At 50.3% G+C, this 15,832-nt stretch overlaps 6 protein-coding genes across 6 annotated transcripts; 3 read left to right on the top strand and 3 right to left on the bottom strand.

The window, feature by feature from the left end:
• Positions 1-1,074: 1,074 nt before the first annotated feature.
• On the top strand, positions 1,075-3,103 carry JN550_008798 (uncharacterized protein; the record flags this gene model as incomplete). Its single annotated transcript, XM_049320799.1, has 5 exons — positions 1,075-1,283; positions 1,335-1,611; positions 1,661-1,911; positions 1,968-2,247; positions 2,297-3,103. 5 exons carry the CDS (start codon positions 1,075-1,077, stop codon positions 3,101-3,103), a joined length of 1,824 nt encoding a protein of 607 aa, XP_049169184.1.
• A 254-nt stretch (positions 3,104-3,357) lies between these two features.
• JN550_008797 (uncharacterized protein) lies at positions 3,358-4,644 on the bottom strand (the record flags this gene model as incomplete). Its single annotated transcript, XM_049320798.1, has 1 exon — positions 3,358-4,644. The coding sequence occupies one exon, from the start codon at positions 4,642-4,644 to the stop codon at positions 3,358-3,360; it is 1,287 nt and encodes a 428-aa protein (XP_049169183.1).
• A 3,994-nt stretch (positions 4,645-8,638) lies between these two features.
• JN550_008796 (uncharacterized protein) lies at positions 8,639-9,386 on the bottom strand (the record flags this gene model as incomplete). Its single annotated transcript, XM_049320797.1, has 4 exons — positions 8,639-8,687; positions 8,753-9,159; positions 9,223-9,252; positions 9,309-9,386. The coding sequence occupies 4 exons, from the start codon at positions 9,384-9,386 to the stop codon at positions 8,639-8,641; spliced, it is 564 nt and encodes a 187-aa protein (XP_049169182.1).
• Positions 9,387-10,735: 1,349 nt separating this feature from the next.
• Positions 10,736-11,298, top strand: JN550_008795 (uncharacterized protein; the record flags this gene model as incomplete). Its single annotated transcript, XM_049320796.1, has 2 exons — positions 10,736-10,927; positions 10,993-11,298. The coding sequence occupies 2 exons, from the start codon at positions 10,736-10,738 to the stop codon at positions 11,296-11,298; spliced, it is 498 nt and encodes a 165-aa protein (XP_049169181.1).
• Positions 11,299-12,581: 1,283 nt separating this feature from the next.
• On the top strand, positions 12,582-13,237 carry JN550_008794 (uncharacterized protein; the record flags this gene model as incomplete). The annotated part of the gene is made up of 3 exons (XM_049320794.1): positions 12,582-12,620; positions 12,674-12,895; positions 12,953-13,237. The coding sequence occupies 3 exons, from the start codon at positions 12,582-12,584 to the stop codon at positions 13,235-13,237; spliced, it is 546 nt and encodes a 181-aa protein (XP_049169180.1).
• A 592-nt stretch (positions 13,238-13,829) lies between these two features.
• On the bottom strand, positions 13,830-15,122 carry JN550_008793 (uncharacterized protein; the record flags this gene model as incomplete). The annotated part of the gene is made up of 5 exons (XM_049320793.1): positions 13,830-14,403; positions 14,459-14,664; positions 14,727-14,814; positions 14,874-14,940; positions 15,002-15,122. The coding sequence occupies 5 exons, from the start codon at positions 15,120-15,122 to the stop codon at positions 13,830-13,832; spliced, it is 1,056 nt and encodes a 351-aa protein (XP_049169179.1).
• Positions 15,123-15,832: the final 710 nt, after the last annotated feature.

Here is a 15,832-nt window from a genome sequence, read left to right as displayed (position 1 = left end):
GAAAATAGCCATCTAGCCTTAGAGATATGCAGAGGGTCGCGCCCAATCTGTGAAAACGCCGTGGCCCTTCTTGCCTTGGGTTTGCGTGGCATGTTGAAGCAAGGCAACATGCAGGGCGGCTCTGGTGACCCTCAGTCGTTCGCGAGCGATCTGGATCGCGAATCCACACTTTCAATGAGGCAGAACATGAATACATGTCAGGCAACGGGGCATCGTTTGCATTCGACTCTCTAGTTTGAGGCAGCCACCTTGAAATTGCCTCGTGGCGAGCAGCTCAAGTGACCATGTTGGGAGTTGGACTTACACGGACGATATGCTCACAGCTGAGCGCTGCTTGTAAGCACGGGACTACTTGGCTATGCTAATATGCACTGGCACAACATATCTCAAGGTAGTGAGGCGAGGCAACCTCACGATCAAGGGACGGTGGGAGCTCATTCTGAACTCCGCACACTCCAATGCGTCTGTGAAAATATTCCATTGATCATCGCATGAATTGGTATCAATGATCATCCGTTGTGGTGATGCTCAGATCTGTGTAACCGTATGTTAGAGCTTCACACCGTATTGCAAGCATATCGCATGCTTTCTATCTCTTCACAGAGTGTCCAGTTATCAAAGTTCATATTCTAATGCAGCCAGCCACTGTCCGAATCTCGTTCAACATCTCCGTGAAGATCAGGAGCAGCTATCGCTTTATGTTGGTTGACACGGACGTATGCGATGAACTTGCAAACCCCCGATGGAACAATATTACCCATTGACATGCGAAAGCTTTAGCAAGGGGTGGGTGGTACTTGAATCGCATACAGGCATAGACAGTTTTCATGATGTTATCGCATGCAAGCCCCACCACCAATTGAATCGACAACACCCCACCGAGTCGCGTTTGTTTGGTACTAAGCATTTCCCCCTTTCACCGCCGCCAAGCGTTTGCACCTCGATGCACCTCCGGGCTGCCCCGTAACAGAGGTCACATCTCCCGATATCTCTTGACCTCTTCTGGCCGTTTCTTGGATGCCTTACGCATGGAGCTGACCTCTTCCGAATCGCTGGTTTCCCCCGATATGCGCCATGGCCTCCAATGTTGTAAAGTCTTGCCAGGCATCTGAAGAGTCCCAAGCCAATAGCTTGGACAGAACGGCACGCATTCTGGAACATGTCAAGCGGAGCGAGTCATCCATGAAACAGTTCAGGTCATTGGACGAAGCCTTCTGGAAACAGGTCGAGTCATCATACTCTTCGTCATGTGATGTCGCTCTGTCGCCAACAGAACTAGACTTGTAGGTCTCCTGGTAACAAGCTTGAGCCGCACTGATCTGACATATCTACAGTATCACCAGATTAAAGGAGTCGGGCGGAATAGATAAGCTGATAGAGCTTGCCGAGAACTCGTCGGCTATCACTGGATCAGAGCAGACCGAGGCAGCTACGGCTGACCTCAACAATTGGGTGGACAATCTCGCCAAAATGTCTGCCAATCTTGAGTCCAATCTGAAGCAGTCCTTGGTCACTGTGCAATCTAGCCGCAGCAGCAATGACCGACGGGCTGACCTGCAGAAAGCCAAGAAGACCAGCCTCGAGGAGGCTAAAGCCCGGATTGAAGCTATGGTGAGTACTTCGCTAGCCAGGAGCCTTGCGCCATTGACACTTTCTCAAGGTGGAGCATGAAGAGTCCAATATCAAAAGCCGTGGCGAGAATATTCAATCTGGTCTTGCGAAACTGATCTCTGGCCATAACGAACTTCTCAATGATCAGGCTTTCGATATGAAGAGCCTCAGTTCAGATCTCGTCTTCGCAAACGAGCCTTATGACAATCTCCTAGGCAAATTACAGGCACTTGGCTGGGAGATGAAAGCTGACCCCCAGACGGACTCGTTAGTCAAAGCTGCACGTTACTATTCCAGCTTGTATGTTCTCACCTGAAAACCCTGACTAGGTTAAAATTGTACTGACATGCTCCCAGAGAGGTGTTCTTGTCCGTATCTGCATGCAGACGTCAACTGAACTCGGCGCTTAAAGAGGCATCTAACACATACTCTATCGTGAACCCTGTCGGAACAGGTAAAGCACGTGCGCTAGAAGCTGAGATCCAGGCTATCTTCGAAGAAATCAGATCACTTTGGGACGAGGTTGTTCCTGTCGCACACATGGCTGTCGAGAAGACGCTACTCGAGCCGATCCTCAAGACAGCCGGCGGGAAAAAGACTACACGCGAGTACCAGAATGCTATTATCGGTTCTTACGTATGTCTTGTCACCCAATTTTCGAGCCGTCCTTACTGATCGTTTCCAGATTGGCGGATGTCTTGACTTTATGAACGAGAGACTCCAAGCACTGGCTAACCGTGTTGGAGTTGCCGTCTATCATCATAATGCGCTCCTGACCGCCTTCGAGCACTATCTAGCATTGCCACAGGACAGGCCTGCAGAGGTAGTGACGAGGGGTCACTCACAAGCCCATCACCTACAGCCAATTGGTGGCAGTCGTGGTCAGGCGGAGGCGACCACTGCACTCAAATACATTCAGAAAGGCGTAGATACTTTTGGCGGGTTCCCTTTCAAGGCAATCGACCCCCTGACTCCGGCCTCGCAGAAAATCACGAAGCTTACTGAGTTCGTCCAACAGCGGGCTGCCAAGGGTAGCGACTCCGAGCAGGTCTTGCACCGACTCTATGAGTCTGCGGTCAAAGTGGGACTAGCTACCGCATCTGAATCCAACCTGCTAATTCTTGATCATCTGCTGGCGGACAGTCTTGCCGGTCAGGGTCGGGCTGGTTCTGTCCTTGAAGACGCACAAGCGGAAGAGTCTCTATCGGCCCTCCGCAACGAAAGCCAGGAGATTAACTCGCTCTTCCAAAAGCTGAACCTGACGGGCGCAGAGGCAATCACTGACGATATGCGTCCATTATTCAGGGGTCACATGAAGTCTTTCGAGGATCACCGGCAGGGACAAACGGCTGGCCACTTTTCGAAATCTGATGCCTTCCATGCTAAGGGTAAAAGGGCCTCTTCTTGTGAGCTATTGCAGCGCAATGCCAAGGTTGTGGAAATTATTCAGCGATGGAGTGAGCTTCCAGAATTCAAGCGCATATCACGATGATGGTTGCGTTATCAAGGTTCCTGAATATGCCTGGATAATCAATTGATACTACATGAATGTATAGAATGTTTGACCAAGATACTCGGATCGAAAATCCGCTTCTCGACTGCTTGAAGATATTGATGCATGATATTAATTGGTATGATTGCCCGGCCGATGATTGTAGAGTCGAGACGATGTTGAGACCAGAAGAACGTCATAATAAGGTGAAGTGAGCAAAATTTGAATCAAGAATGAACCTAGTGCCTAAATAGTCATGGATAGACCCGGGCTCTTCGCACCCTCTTGGCTTTTAATGAACTTGCTTTCGGCTTGTGACGACTGAATTCCGAGATCATTGCTAGTACCGGATAGTAGATTTCGAAAGTGATTCCCAGCTGCTTCATCAACCTCGCGAATGCATCATCCTGAGGCAATCTGTTCTGTTCACGTAAAAGGCCCAATACCAGCTGCGTGAATCGGGCTTCATTGCTGGGATTCCACGATGCAGTCTCGACCAGTTTTCCAAAAATCTGCATCCAGCCGAGTACGATGTGTTGGTCGATGGTGCCTTCCAGAAATCGGCATTCGACGGTTCTGGGATTCGTTCTAGCTCGTTCGTCTTCGCCCCCGAAAGCACTGAAATTGAACCCTAGTCTTCTATAAGGTCTTCCATCCCCTGACATAAGTCTGCCGAGCTGCACGTGTGTTTGTGTGCTGGCGATGAGCTTGAGCGCCTCATGGGTTGCGGACACCTTAGCGGTTGGTTTCATCAGGTGGCGTCTTAATACCCTGTCGAAGCCACCCAAATCACAGGGTCGACACGGATGGCGTGAAAACTTTCCATCTTTGAGACGAGCAGCCAAGCGGCTGTGCTCTCTTGCAGCAGAGCTCCATGTGTAAACATGACCGAAATTGGGGGAGGCAGGATCCTTCACCTTCCTCAACACTGGCTCTGCCAGCCAAAGCAGCATGGCCAGCTTCTTCAATGTAACCAAAGAGAATGGGAGGCCATCCATGCGACCAACGTGAACGTGCACTTCGCAAGTGTAGTTCGAAACTATATTGTACCTGCTTTGGATGGCATCCATGACTGAGCGCATGATGGCAAACGTATTTGGATCCGTCCAGGCCATCTTGGGCGAGTTGACCTCCACCGGAACCCACAAGAACTCTTCGCAGTGAGGGTAATGCTTCGCTGGCTCTGCTGAATTGGATTTCTTGACGACCCATTGTGATTCCCAACAGTCCCTCTCTTGCATGCCACAGTCCTCTATGTCATAGCTGGTCATTGCTTGCTGAGCAGATACAGACTTGATGGTGTCGGCTACGCCTGTGAATGCATACCTCCAAAGAGCTGCCTTCTCTTCACTCTTGACATCTCTGGTTGTATCAATGAAATCCACGACTTCAAGCGGCAGGTCACTGTGCATACCATGCAGGGCACCATCTTTTGGTAAGAAGCGCATCAAGAATTTGAGCTCGACAGCAATGGAGAGTTTATGTGGCTCATCCAGAGAAGGAGGATAATATCGGGGGTTATCTTGCCGAGTAGGCGGCATGTTAGCGTGCAATTGGAGTGAAGGACGAAATCTGCACGTCTCCGATATCCTCAAGGTCGAGTTTTTAACAAGCCACGTTGATGAGACAGCCATGAGCGAAATCATTTACCGCTTTGGTCCGCAAACCCGGCTAGGTGCATGCTAGGGCCGAGCACACACCTAGTAGACACAGCATCACTGGCCTAGAGTCAGTTGATTTATCGAAGGCTTTGGGGTTTTCCTCCCTTTTTGCGGTACAGTTTCTTAGCCTCCAATGTGCAGCTCAGTATAAGACGCGACCGTGTGACGTTGGGCCTGTTCCACAAACCTTGAATCATCCCGTCTCGGTTGACGCATGATCGACCAACGTCTTTCGGTCGCGAAATTCCGATAGCGAGAGTTTATCCCATTCATTGTAACATCATCTCCTGATTATGGTAGTATTTCACGTTTTGTTCGCTATGCAAGGGAGGAAACATGAGGGTTGCACCAAACTCTAGGGTAAACTCTAATATTCGACTATATGCAGATGCCAATCGATTCGCCAGGGCACATATCGGTGTGTCCGGGTTGATATTAGTGCGATAGACTTTGATTGGCTAGTTTCAGGGGGCGCTCAGGGAATTGAAGCCTGAATGGGGGAGCGGCAATTGGCATAGAGTTTCTCATAAGTAGCTGTGGAGGCAGACACGCATACAAGCGACCGCTGCTCATCGGGCCATTTCGGGAATGACTTGGCCTGAAGAGTAGGATGGACCGAGGAAGGCTCTCAATGCGGGTTGAGGCGAATCAATGTCACACATGTACCTGGCAGTGGAAGTCCGTGGACAAATGAAACCGCGAGCCGCATTCCGGGACTTCTAGCGCCCGGTAAATGTGTAACCTTCCGGCATCCCTAATTAAGCCAACCTCGATTTCACTGTTAACATCCGAAATTGTTCGATTCCTAGTATGTAAAGATTCAATCGCAGGCTCCATGCTTGCGGTGGTGTATGTCAACATTCATAACACACCTGGTGCCTATGAACCGCATCACCGGCCGTAGATTTAACGCCACTATAATGTCATGCAGAGTATGAATCAATATTGTGCAGCTGGGCGGCTTGGCCTTCCGGAGACAAAACTCAATCAGGTTATATGCGTCCACGCAGGCATTCATGCATGCTTCTTACCCGCAATACGGCTATTCTCCTCGTCATTTTAACTGCAGGAGAAGCTTGTCACGTGGAAAAGAGAAACGTATGGCAACTCCTTGATACAAAAGCTCTATACAATATGATGCATTCAGTCAGACGGTGTGCTAGCATCGAATGCTGTATAATGTAACTAAGTAGCCACAAGCATGCCTAAATGGTGAGGCGGACGATGTGTGACTTATGTGGACTGTATTTGGGTGAGCATCTCAGTATACGTAAATTTCGCCTTCACATCTCACCAAGAAACAAATAATTTAACAACAAGGAAAGTAGATAAAAATGTAAAGACGAAGAAAGCAAGATTAATCATGTATTCAACAAGAATTTTTTCTTAAGAGTAACAATGGAATCTCGGCGTTATTTTGTAGAGGACTATAAGGCGACTATAATTCTCACGTTTATTCTTTTACGGACGGGGCAGATCGGTTCATACGCATTATTCGCATATCCTTTATCTAATAGTACATTTACTCTAACCATGCCGACTTTCACATCTCCTGTCGCAAATTCAAGAGCACTTAACTTGATATGCTACCAGTAACGCTCAAGTGGGATCTTCTTAAAAGTACCGTAGATTTTGTGAATAGTCTTATCTTGCGACTTGCTTGGTTCCGAACCCAGCCTAAATTGGGAGTCCCACCCAGGTGCTGGTCCTGATGGAGTTCAAGTAAAATATCTATGGGCTTGGCGTTCACAAACCTGGCCCACCAAACTCAGCATAGCACCACCCCAAAGTATTCATAGGACAGTCAAACAAAGCATTCGTGAGTTGGTGGTTTCAATATTCGGGGACATTTCTTGCAGGAAGTGCTGAAGCAGCGCGAACTACAGTTACGGAGTGCGGCACTGATGATGGCATACCTAAATCAAAGTTTTGAACAGTTCTCTCCTGCTTTGGGCCGATTGTCGTCATACTTCCTTTGCATCTCTGCCGTGCAACTTCACGACACTAATAGGTTGGAAGCCGTGCTTCTGATAGCGCGCCAATTGGGTTACTTGTTGGCCTGCTGAATCTCTCAGTTGCCAAAAGCCCAGCGTTTATGTGACACAGTCCGCTTGCTCTTCTATGCCATTGACGTGATCCCGGCGACTGTGAGCCAATGGAAATCCACCTTGGCTGGTCACTTGGCGTGCTTGAAATTGATGATGTACTCGAGCCGAAAAGCTTGGCGGCCGGATAGTGTGCCGAGCGCCTCCATGCCTGTAACGACCGCGACCGTGTAGGGGGCCAGTTGCCGGGGGTCCGCGGGGCTCAGGGAAGAGTGCGCCATGTGGAGATCCAATTGCTGTTCCCGCTGGGCTGGGGGAACGCCCAACGTTGGTCTAAGTCTCGCCTACCACCAAACTACGGATTAAAGGTAGCCTAATAACTTGGGAGCAGGAACATCAACAGACAAGTCAATTGCCTGTCTTAATGATGCTCTTTCGCTATAATTCTGCACATAACCCAACACCAAAGGCTGGAGCTGGCGGAGACGTTTGGCTGATCGTTCCTGCAAGTCAGAGGAGTTGTGAGACATGTGCCAAGTTTTGATGCCCTGCCATGACGCAAGCCTCGACGTCCCTAATGATGTCAGGCGATCCACCACCCTCAACCCCGGCGCCATCTCGATCAGCACCAGAATCAACTCAGACAACAGCCAACACTCACATCATCCAGCCTAGACGATCGCTCCAGCGACCAATGAGGGACCTTCCCGTCGTGTTCCCTGGCTGGTTTTCGGAATGTAACCGTGTGTCTGACGTTTAACATGCCCCCACAAGGCGTCCTGCCTTGTTTTGTCCCTTATTCCCAGAACGTAAAGCCGTAGCTATTGATCCGACCGCTTTCAACTTGCCTTGACTTAAAGGCCAGTATATCTAGCTTCACAACGACCTACCTGTGTAATCTTCGTACTACATTTCCCGGTAAATACAGAGTGTGCCCTGTTTTACCTCTACTAGCATCACACAGCATCGACATGTCTGCAAGCCCAGCAAGAGAAGGCCGTGGCCGTAGCCGCCAGCCCAAGACGGCCGAGGCTGACGTGGAGAGCGACCAGTCGCAGGAGAGCCCGTTTGAGGCTTCCGACGCCCAGGAGAGCGCAGAGGAAGAGCCAGCACCGCGCCCACAGCCTCAGCGACGCCGCCGCCGCAACCGCAACAACCAATTACAACAATCCCAGCAGAACGACCAGCAGATGCAGATGCAGCAGCAACAGCAACAACAAATGATGCAGCAACAGCAATCACAACAAATGCAGCAGCAGGGCGGCGACGACGGTGGGAAGAGTGACACTTTGAAGCTGCGTTTGGACCTAAACTTGGAAGTTGAAGTCACATTGAAGGCCCGTATTCACGGTGATCTCACGCTCGCTTTACTGCAAGTACATACATTGTCACTATTCCCTATACAGCCAAAACTAATCCTTTTTGCTAGTGATACCGACTAAATACGCTGTTTCGTTATATATCCGTTAGCTTTACGACTTGGGCTAGACTTGGCCCGTAGTATAATACTCGGCCCTGACACGAACTTATACCACAACCCATTCGAGCGGGAGATGAGTAGCGAAGGCTCAATACTATATCATGCGTGGATGATTGATGAATATGTACAATAACTCAAACCATTTAAGAATTCAAAACTTGTCCGTAATGTCTGAATGGAAGTCTTGTTATCCGAAGAATTTGTACCTAAGCTCTTTCTCTCCGTGACTCGCAAAAACATGTCAGCAATTCCCCAAATCCGACTACCATAGCCGTCCAAGGCGACGTCGGGTCCACTATGGCCATGTCGAACTCACGAACCAGCTGACAGATGCTTTTGTAAAGCTTTGTCATGGCCATTCGTTGCTGAGACACTCCCATCTGCTGGGTCCGCCAAATCTGTTGATTGTTAATATAAAGCTCCAAAGCCAGTGCTCCCTCGCTGTGCCAACACATACACGAACCTCGATGTCTCCTCCATCAGTTTCAGGGCACTTACGTCACGTGCTTCAAGCCAGCGTTCTGGCCTGAAAAAGTTGGCGTCTTGTCCATAGATTGTTGCGTTGCGCAAGGCTGGTTTGACTGAGAGTTCCACATTTATGCCAGCCGGAATATGGAAGCCCCACACATCCTGACTAGTATTACAGCTTTGAGCAAGCATAGCCATAGGAGGGAAAATGCGGAGTGCTTCTTCAACGACGGCCTGGAGGTAAGGTAATTTCTCAATCTCTGACTCTGCAATCGGTGTCGAGATGGCTGCATCATTCAATGCTGTGTCTATTTCATTTTGGAGCTCGAGGTATGTCTGAGGGTTGGTAAGGAGGAAAAGCATGGCTGACCTGATGGCGGTAGCTGTTGTGTCGCCGCCGGCCTGCACACAACTCTGTCATTATTTCTCTCTACAACACAGATCCCGAAGGGTGGGCCAACTCACGGCAAGTTGTCCAACTGTCTCTCCTTCAGCCTTCTTTTGTGTTAGACCGTTGCTGATCCATATGCCAAGGACATCTTCCGCTCGACCTGGTTATCTCCAAAGCGTTCGGCCACCACCTCTCGTGCGATATCCAAGATGGGCTTGAAGAAACCACGCTTCGGCATCACTGCCTTGAAAGCAGGCGTATCCTGGATATATAAGAAAGAGGGCAACATACACAGAGAGACAAGTACTGGTGCTATTTTGCCAGTGGAGGCGATATAAGTATGAAAATCCGCATCCCTATCGAGGCACCCGAAACCATGCCCGAAAGCAAAAGAAAGGACTCAGCGATGGGAAATCTAGATGTACACCGGTCGACGATTACGCATTGTGTCATACTGCTCGATCACCAAGTTACTAGAATTTGGTACGAAAAGTGTCCCATTGTATGATGTGCATTCGATACGCTCCACATGTGGCCGTACCGTCTAGCACTCCACACTGCTGCAGTGCCCTGAGGCTGGCCGTGAGGAATGAAATGTGATAAAGAAACTGACGGCATTGAAGCGCATGGCGAGAAATAACGACCTCAGTCATAGATCCAAAGATTATGTTTGTTAAACACCACTGAATTTGAGTAATTGTTTGCATGTGATGGGACAAGCACGGAGCTAAGCCGCACCTATGTAGGCTGAGAAGTCCGAGAGGTTGCCGCTAGCTGGTGCTCCGCAGCTCAGTGTTGTGAAGTACATCGGCACAACAGTTGTGCAATTGCCCGCTGATCTAACTGGTTTCTCTATGCTAATATTAAAGTCTATCTAACTCCATCTCCGACCGTTGCCAGAGATGCAGGAAGTGGACTGAACAGTCTTGTCAAACCCCTACCTCAATGACAAGCTGAGGCTAGTTAAGCAAGCCAAGAATGGGCTCACGGAAGATGTTCCCTTAAAAGAATATAGCAGCGTGATCGACCAAGTAGCCGCTTTTCATGGAATCAACGGACTCTACAACGTCCAACAAGTAGAGTGCAGTTATGTGGTCGAAGGGGCTCCCGGCTGAAGTGGACAGGAGCGCAAAAATACGGCCAGAGATGGACATATAAGGTCCAGACATACTTCGGTAACACGTGCTACTAATACGAAACCATCCACAAGAAGTCATACTACTGAGACAGAACTACAGTCATAAGTGAATTCCGTTAACATTTCCTAGATCAGAACAGAATGAAATGCAAGCAATCCCGAAGATCAAATGGAGCTGGCTCGACCTCGAGTTCTCAGCTCCTCATGTGGCAGAGAGTCTCACCCTTGCAAGTAGGCGCAATGTCTTTTGGCGGTAGCTGGGGTCGCATGTTGGGCAACATCAGCAGGGAGGATGCTTTCAAGCTCCTGGATGGCTATAACGAGGCCGACGGAAAGATGGTCGACAGGACTAAAAAAACTACCAAAATGGAGAGTCTGAGAAGTGGATTGGAGAGTGGCTGGCTTCGCGTCAGAATCGCGACTAGTTGGTGGTTGCGACCAAGTTCACCATGGACTACAAAACCCACGCGCTGGGATTCGGAAAAGCTGCCAACGATACCGGAAACCACAGGCGTAGTCTGTACATGACTGTGCGCGACTCGTTGGGAAAGCTGCAAATGGATTACATTGACATACTGCACGTGCATGTATGGGATTACACGACGTCCAACAAAGAGCTCATGGTCCCTCTTCAATATCTGGTAGCGGAACCAAAGGTGCTGTACCTCGGTATATCTGATACTCCAGCCTGAGTAGCCAGCGGCAGGACGTCGAGCTACGGATGAGCGAGGCCCGGGCTAAGGTGGCTGCGGAGCACGGCATCGAATCTGTAACGGCCATCGCGCTGGTCTGTGTGATGAAAAAGGCGCTGAACGTGTTCCCGGTCGTTGGGGGCAGGAAACTGGAACACATCCACGACAATATCCAGGCCTTCAGCATCAGACTAATCGATGGGCAGATTCAGTATCTGGAGAGCGTGCAAGCGTTCGACATGGGATTCCCAACAATGTTCACCGGCCCCGACCCCAATGTTATGGCCTCACACGGCTCACATGGCATTCCCGAACGCTAGAAGGAACTGAAACTTGACATGATGGCAGCGGAGAGACAGGCCTGCAGTATCTCCTAGCTCGGCTCCCTGGCCAGGAACTTCTTTGGACGACAAGCGCCTGGACATTTTGCTGTTCTAGGTAGTTGAGAAGTGGTTGTGTGGCAGGGGGAGATTCGACGTTGGGGTGAGGTCGGACTTGATTGCAGCTCGGATTTTAGTGCTACTAGGCTGTGGGTTTTAGTGCCTAGGACATAGAAAACAGCCCCAATCCAACTCCACTAGAGCCGTCTACTGGGTGCAGGTTAAGCTTATCTCGACACAGCGTCTCCGTCCCAGGGGATGGTCAAACCACCACCGCCACAGCAAGGCCTAGCAAGGACTGTGCCAGTGCCAATAAGACCTGCCCCCGCTCAGCCGGGTTCCGCCAGTGGGCAGAGTGAGCTCGAGGGGACATACAAGTCCTTGATTGCTTGAGTCCTGATTGAAGGCAGCGAAGGAGCGGCAAGGTGCGACGAAGGATCACCAGCCCCGCCGACGACGCGGGCTGGGGCCAGGGTGCTCCGCCACGTTTGTGTCTCAAAATAGAGCCAACCCGCAAATCTGAACATCAACAGTATGTGAGTCTCTGGCAAGGCTGGGCGAATGGCTGTACTCAACTCGCGCCGCCGCCAGCCTGTTTCAAAATACATCGACCATAACTAACATGTATCATGGCAACCAATTGGCCGATCCGCTTTAGCGTTGGGGGGCTTCGCCGACCACAAGGCAGTTGTCGGCCGCTTCTCGAGGGGCGGCCCTTGTTTTGAGATGTCGTTTGCCGTGGGCTGGTACCAGCTTGACTCATCAGTCGAGGATCTGCGCCGTTATACTACATACAACCCGACCGCTCGTACGAGACGGATAGGAGGAGGGGTACTGTTAGTCTTGTGCTGCGACGCATTCTGCTGCGATGGATCCTGTCCGGCCCATCTCAAAGGACCAGGCAGCAAGGACCGCAGCTGCCTTGTGCCACCGAGCATGGCCCGGCACTGGTCATGTCATGGATGTCAATCAAATACTTAGGTGCCCAGGATGATAATAAAAGGTTGGACCTGCCCCCTCGTTCATGTTCAAGCTGCGTTCTTGAAGGATTGGACCAAGCCAACTCTTCCGCTCGGTATCATATCGTCATCCACAACCAACACGCTTGGGAAGAACTTCCAGTGTCCGACTTGACGGCTGCATTTTCTTAGGCCATACAGAGTACACGCAACACACGAACGCACATCCTAGCATCGTTGACGGGCAGGCGGATCTCTTCCACAATGCTGTCCATTGTTGCTATCGCCGTCCGCGGCTTTCTGGTGAGTCCTAGCCGAGCCTGCCTACATGATGCGGTCCACTGACAAAACCACAGCTGCTATTTGGTGCAGTAGTCCTCGGTCTTTCGGTGACCCTGGCCAAGCATCAAGTAATTGGTAGTGCGCCTACGGAGTCGTCGTTTGGAAGTTTCGCTGGTGCTTTTGGTATCATCGTTTCTGCTGTCGGCCTCGTCGCACTATGGGTCGACAAGATATCGCCGTTTATCCCGCTTGCCCTTGATGCACTCGCATCCGTCTTCTATCTCGCAGGTGGCATCGTAAGTAACACATCGGCTTGTGGCACTTAACATGGCTGCCATACTAACCAAGTCTAGGCCTTAACGGTGGCACTGAAGGGTGTCAGCAGCTGCACAAACATGAACAACGAAGCCGCGCGGCAGCGTTATGACAACAAACTCCTCAACGGAGGATGCATCAACACGGATCAAGGACCGGCATGCGCGGTAGAGGACGATTATGCCCTCACCGGCAGTCGTTGTCAACGTGTTCAGGCAGATTATGTGTTCGAGTATCTCGGCTTCATATTTGGCGTCGCAATCATTGGCTTGGGGTATGTTCTCCACAGAAAAGGAGGTAGCACGAGAGCATCTTATGTTTGAGTACTCGTATGATATCTGATTAGAGGTATACGGATAATGATACGTTGTGGGGAGGTAATGGCTTGTCTCAAGCGTCATGGTTTCGCTACTATGTACACAGTACCAATCTGTTTCGCCCTCTGCTTGCCCTGATTAGATTACTACAAGAGTCATATGTGTTGGGTATGAATATTAGTAACACTTACACCAATTTTAACAATGATTAGATCAATGCTCGTTGAAAATATCGCAGCAAGTAGCCTCGCCGTGACAGGCGTGCTACCTAGTAACTTCCCAAAGGTCTTCTTAGATTGTCACGACGTGGAGTTCCAGGCATTTCCGGCGTCACTGTGTACACCTTACTGCTGTATGAACAGTGATTAGCGATTAGCACGGCTTGGAGGCATAACAACATCTAAGATATGAATATATGTGGCTGCAATTAGCGCTTGATCCGGTAGTATGTTGAGAGGGCCAAGTATTGGCTCCTCAAATTCTTAAATTCCCATGTATTCAATCACTACTCGTTTTACCCGTTGTGTCAATAGCCGGGTTTTATGTGAAGCCATCATCATCCTTATAGAAACTTTTCATTACTACCTAGCCGGAGCCTTTAGCTCTGTCTGGCAGGGTCAAGCTCAACCTTGTTCTGGGTGATCTCATCAATTTCAGCCAAGATCTCAGGGGTCAGCTTGTCGAGTATCGACAGCGCCTTCACGTTCTCGACGATCTGCTGTGGGCGGCTAGCGCCCGTGATCACGGATGTGACGTTGGGGTTCTTCAGGCACCAGGCCAGCGCCAGCTGGCTCTGCGTAACGCCCAGCTTGTCGGCGACGGTCTTAAGCTTCTTAACCTTGGCAATGTTCTCCTTCCACGGCTCGTTGCCGTACTGACTGCGCATAAAATCGGCAAAGCCGTCCTTGCTGACACCGAAGCGCGAGTCGCTCGGCGGCGCGTCCACGGCGTCATTATACTTGCCACTAAGCAGGCCCATCTTGATGGGACTGAAGACGGTCAGGCCGAGACCCACACGTGAGTACAGTCGCTGGAACTCGCCCTCGACCTTCTTACGGTCGAGGATGTTGTAGAGGGGCTGCTCGACGATGGGTCCAATCATCCTCAGCTCCTTGGCGATGCCGGCAGCTTCGGCAATCTCATCGGCACTCCATTCAGAAGTTCCCCAGTACCTTGGCAAAGCGAGGTCAGCAGCTTGCGCGGTTTCCGCGCAATACAAGAACTTACATAGCCATGCCCTTGTCAATCACGTAGTTAAAAGCACGGACAGTCTCCTCCATAGGAGTCAACCGATCCGGTCTGTGAGCATACACGATGTCGACATACTTCAGCTCGAGGCGTTCCAAGGAAGCCTCAAGACCTTCGATGATGTGCTTGCGGGAGAGACCGTGGTTGTTGACGAGAATCTCGCCATTCACAGCGCCCCAGTTGATCTAGTTTCATCATAATCAGCTCAGTTCAAAGACGTACCACTTCCCTGGAGGCTGGAAAGTACCTTGGTGCTGATGACAAGATCACTTCTCTTCCAGCCGTACTTCTTGATGGCCTTGCCCATGGCAATTTCAGACTTGCCGGCCGTGTAGCTGAGAAGGTTCGTTAGCCGTCACCGAAATAAGCAGCCCCTGAATTCGAGTAATCTTACTTCTCAGCGGTGTCGAAGAAGTTGACACCCAGGTCATAAGCCTGCTTCATACAGTCGAAAGTCTTCTCTATCGCAGGAGTTAGCCGCGTGTTCCATCGAACCCCGGCACTCAATGAGCTTCTTCCTACCATCCTCAACGTGGCCGCCGTATGTCAACCAGCCACCCAGGCCAATTGCCGACACGTGCAATCCAGAGTTGCCCAGCCGCCGATAGACCATACCGGTCTTTCTCGGTTCTTCCCAGGCCATTGTTGTGATATGTTTTTTCTCTTTATTGCCAGATAATACAATCTTATGCTTTTGGTTAGAATGTGTGAGTGTATGAGTTTCTTTATAAAGCAAACGAAAACGGCAAAATTGTCCTGGCCCAAGGAGAAATTCTCGGAAGATGAGGGAAGAGGAGGGACGCTCATGGCGGGTGGGGGCAGCGGGGCAGCGATTTAGTACTAGTTCGTCTGGAACACACCGAATGACTCTGTCCGAACCCCTGAGATCCGGCTTCGGTTCACGATGAACATATCAGCAGCAGCAGTGAAACAGGAATTCTACAGAGCTTTCCGCCATATTAACAATTCAGCGCCTGCGTAGCATCGGAAAATAGTTACTAGTAGTCCCAAACTTTACCGACCAACGCGTGCGTATGGGGAAGGAGTTGCTGTAGCTTCCGTAGCGCCAGACCGCCCCAAGGAAATGCATCATAAAATCGTAAATACATATATACCCGTCCGTAATACTATGCCGCTACTCATATATGTCTACACCCTTGACTTGAAAGTGTGCATTGTAGTCACGACTCAACTCTTGCCTACACTACATAGAGATTACCAGATATGTGGCGAACCGCTTGTACTGAGACGTGCATCGCGCTGTCGCCTCGCGTCAATTCAACTTCACCGACTTACAGACCTCGCTTTGACGGCTTATCCACAGTCAATCCGAATGCCGCTAAGAAAAATTTT

Source organism: Neoarthrinium moseri (assembly GCF_022829205.1).
Source record: "Neoarthrinium moseri strain CBS 164.80 chromosome Unknown scaffold38_Wmoseri_CBS_16480, whole genome shotgun sequence".
In the NCBI taxonomy this organism is placed as follows: Eukaryota; Fungi; Ascomycota; class Sordariomycetes; order Amphisphaeriales; family Apiosporaceae; genus Neoarthrinium; species Neoarthrinium moseri.
Note: the sequence above shows the minus strand (reverse complement) of the source record. Positions and strands in the feature narration are given on the sequence as shown.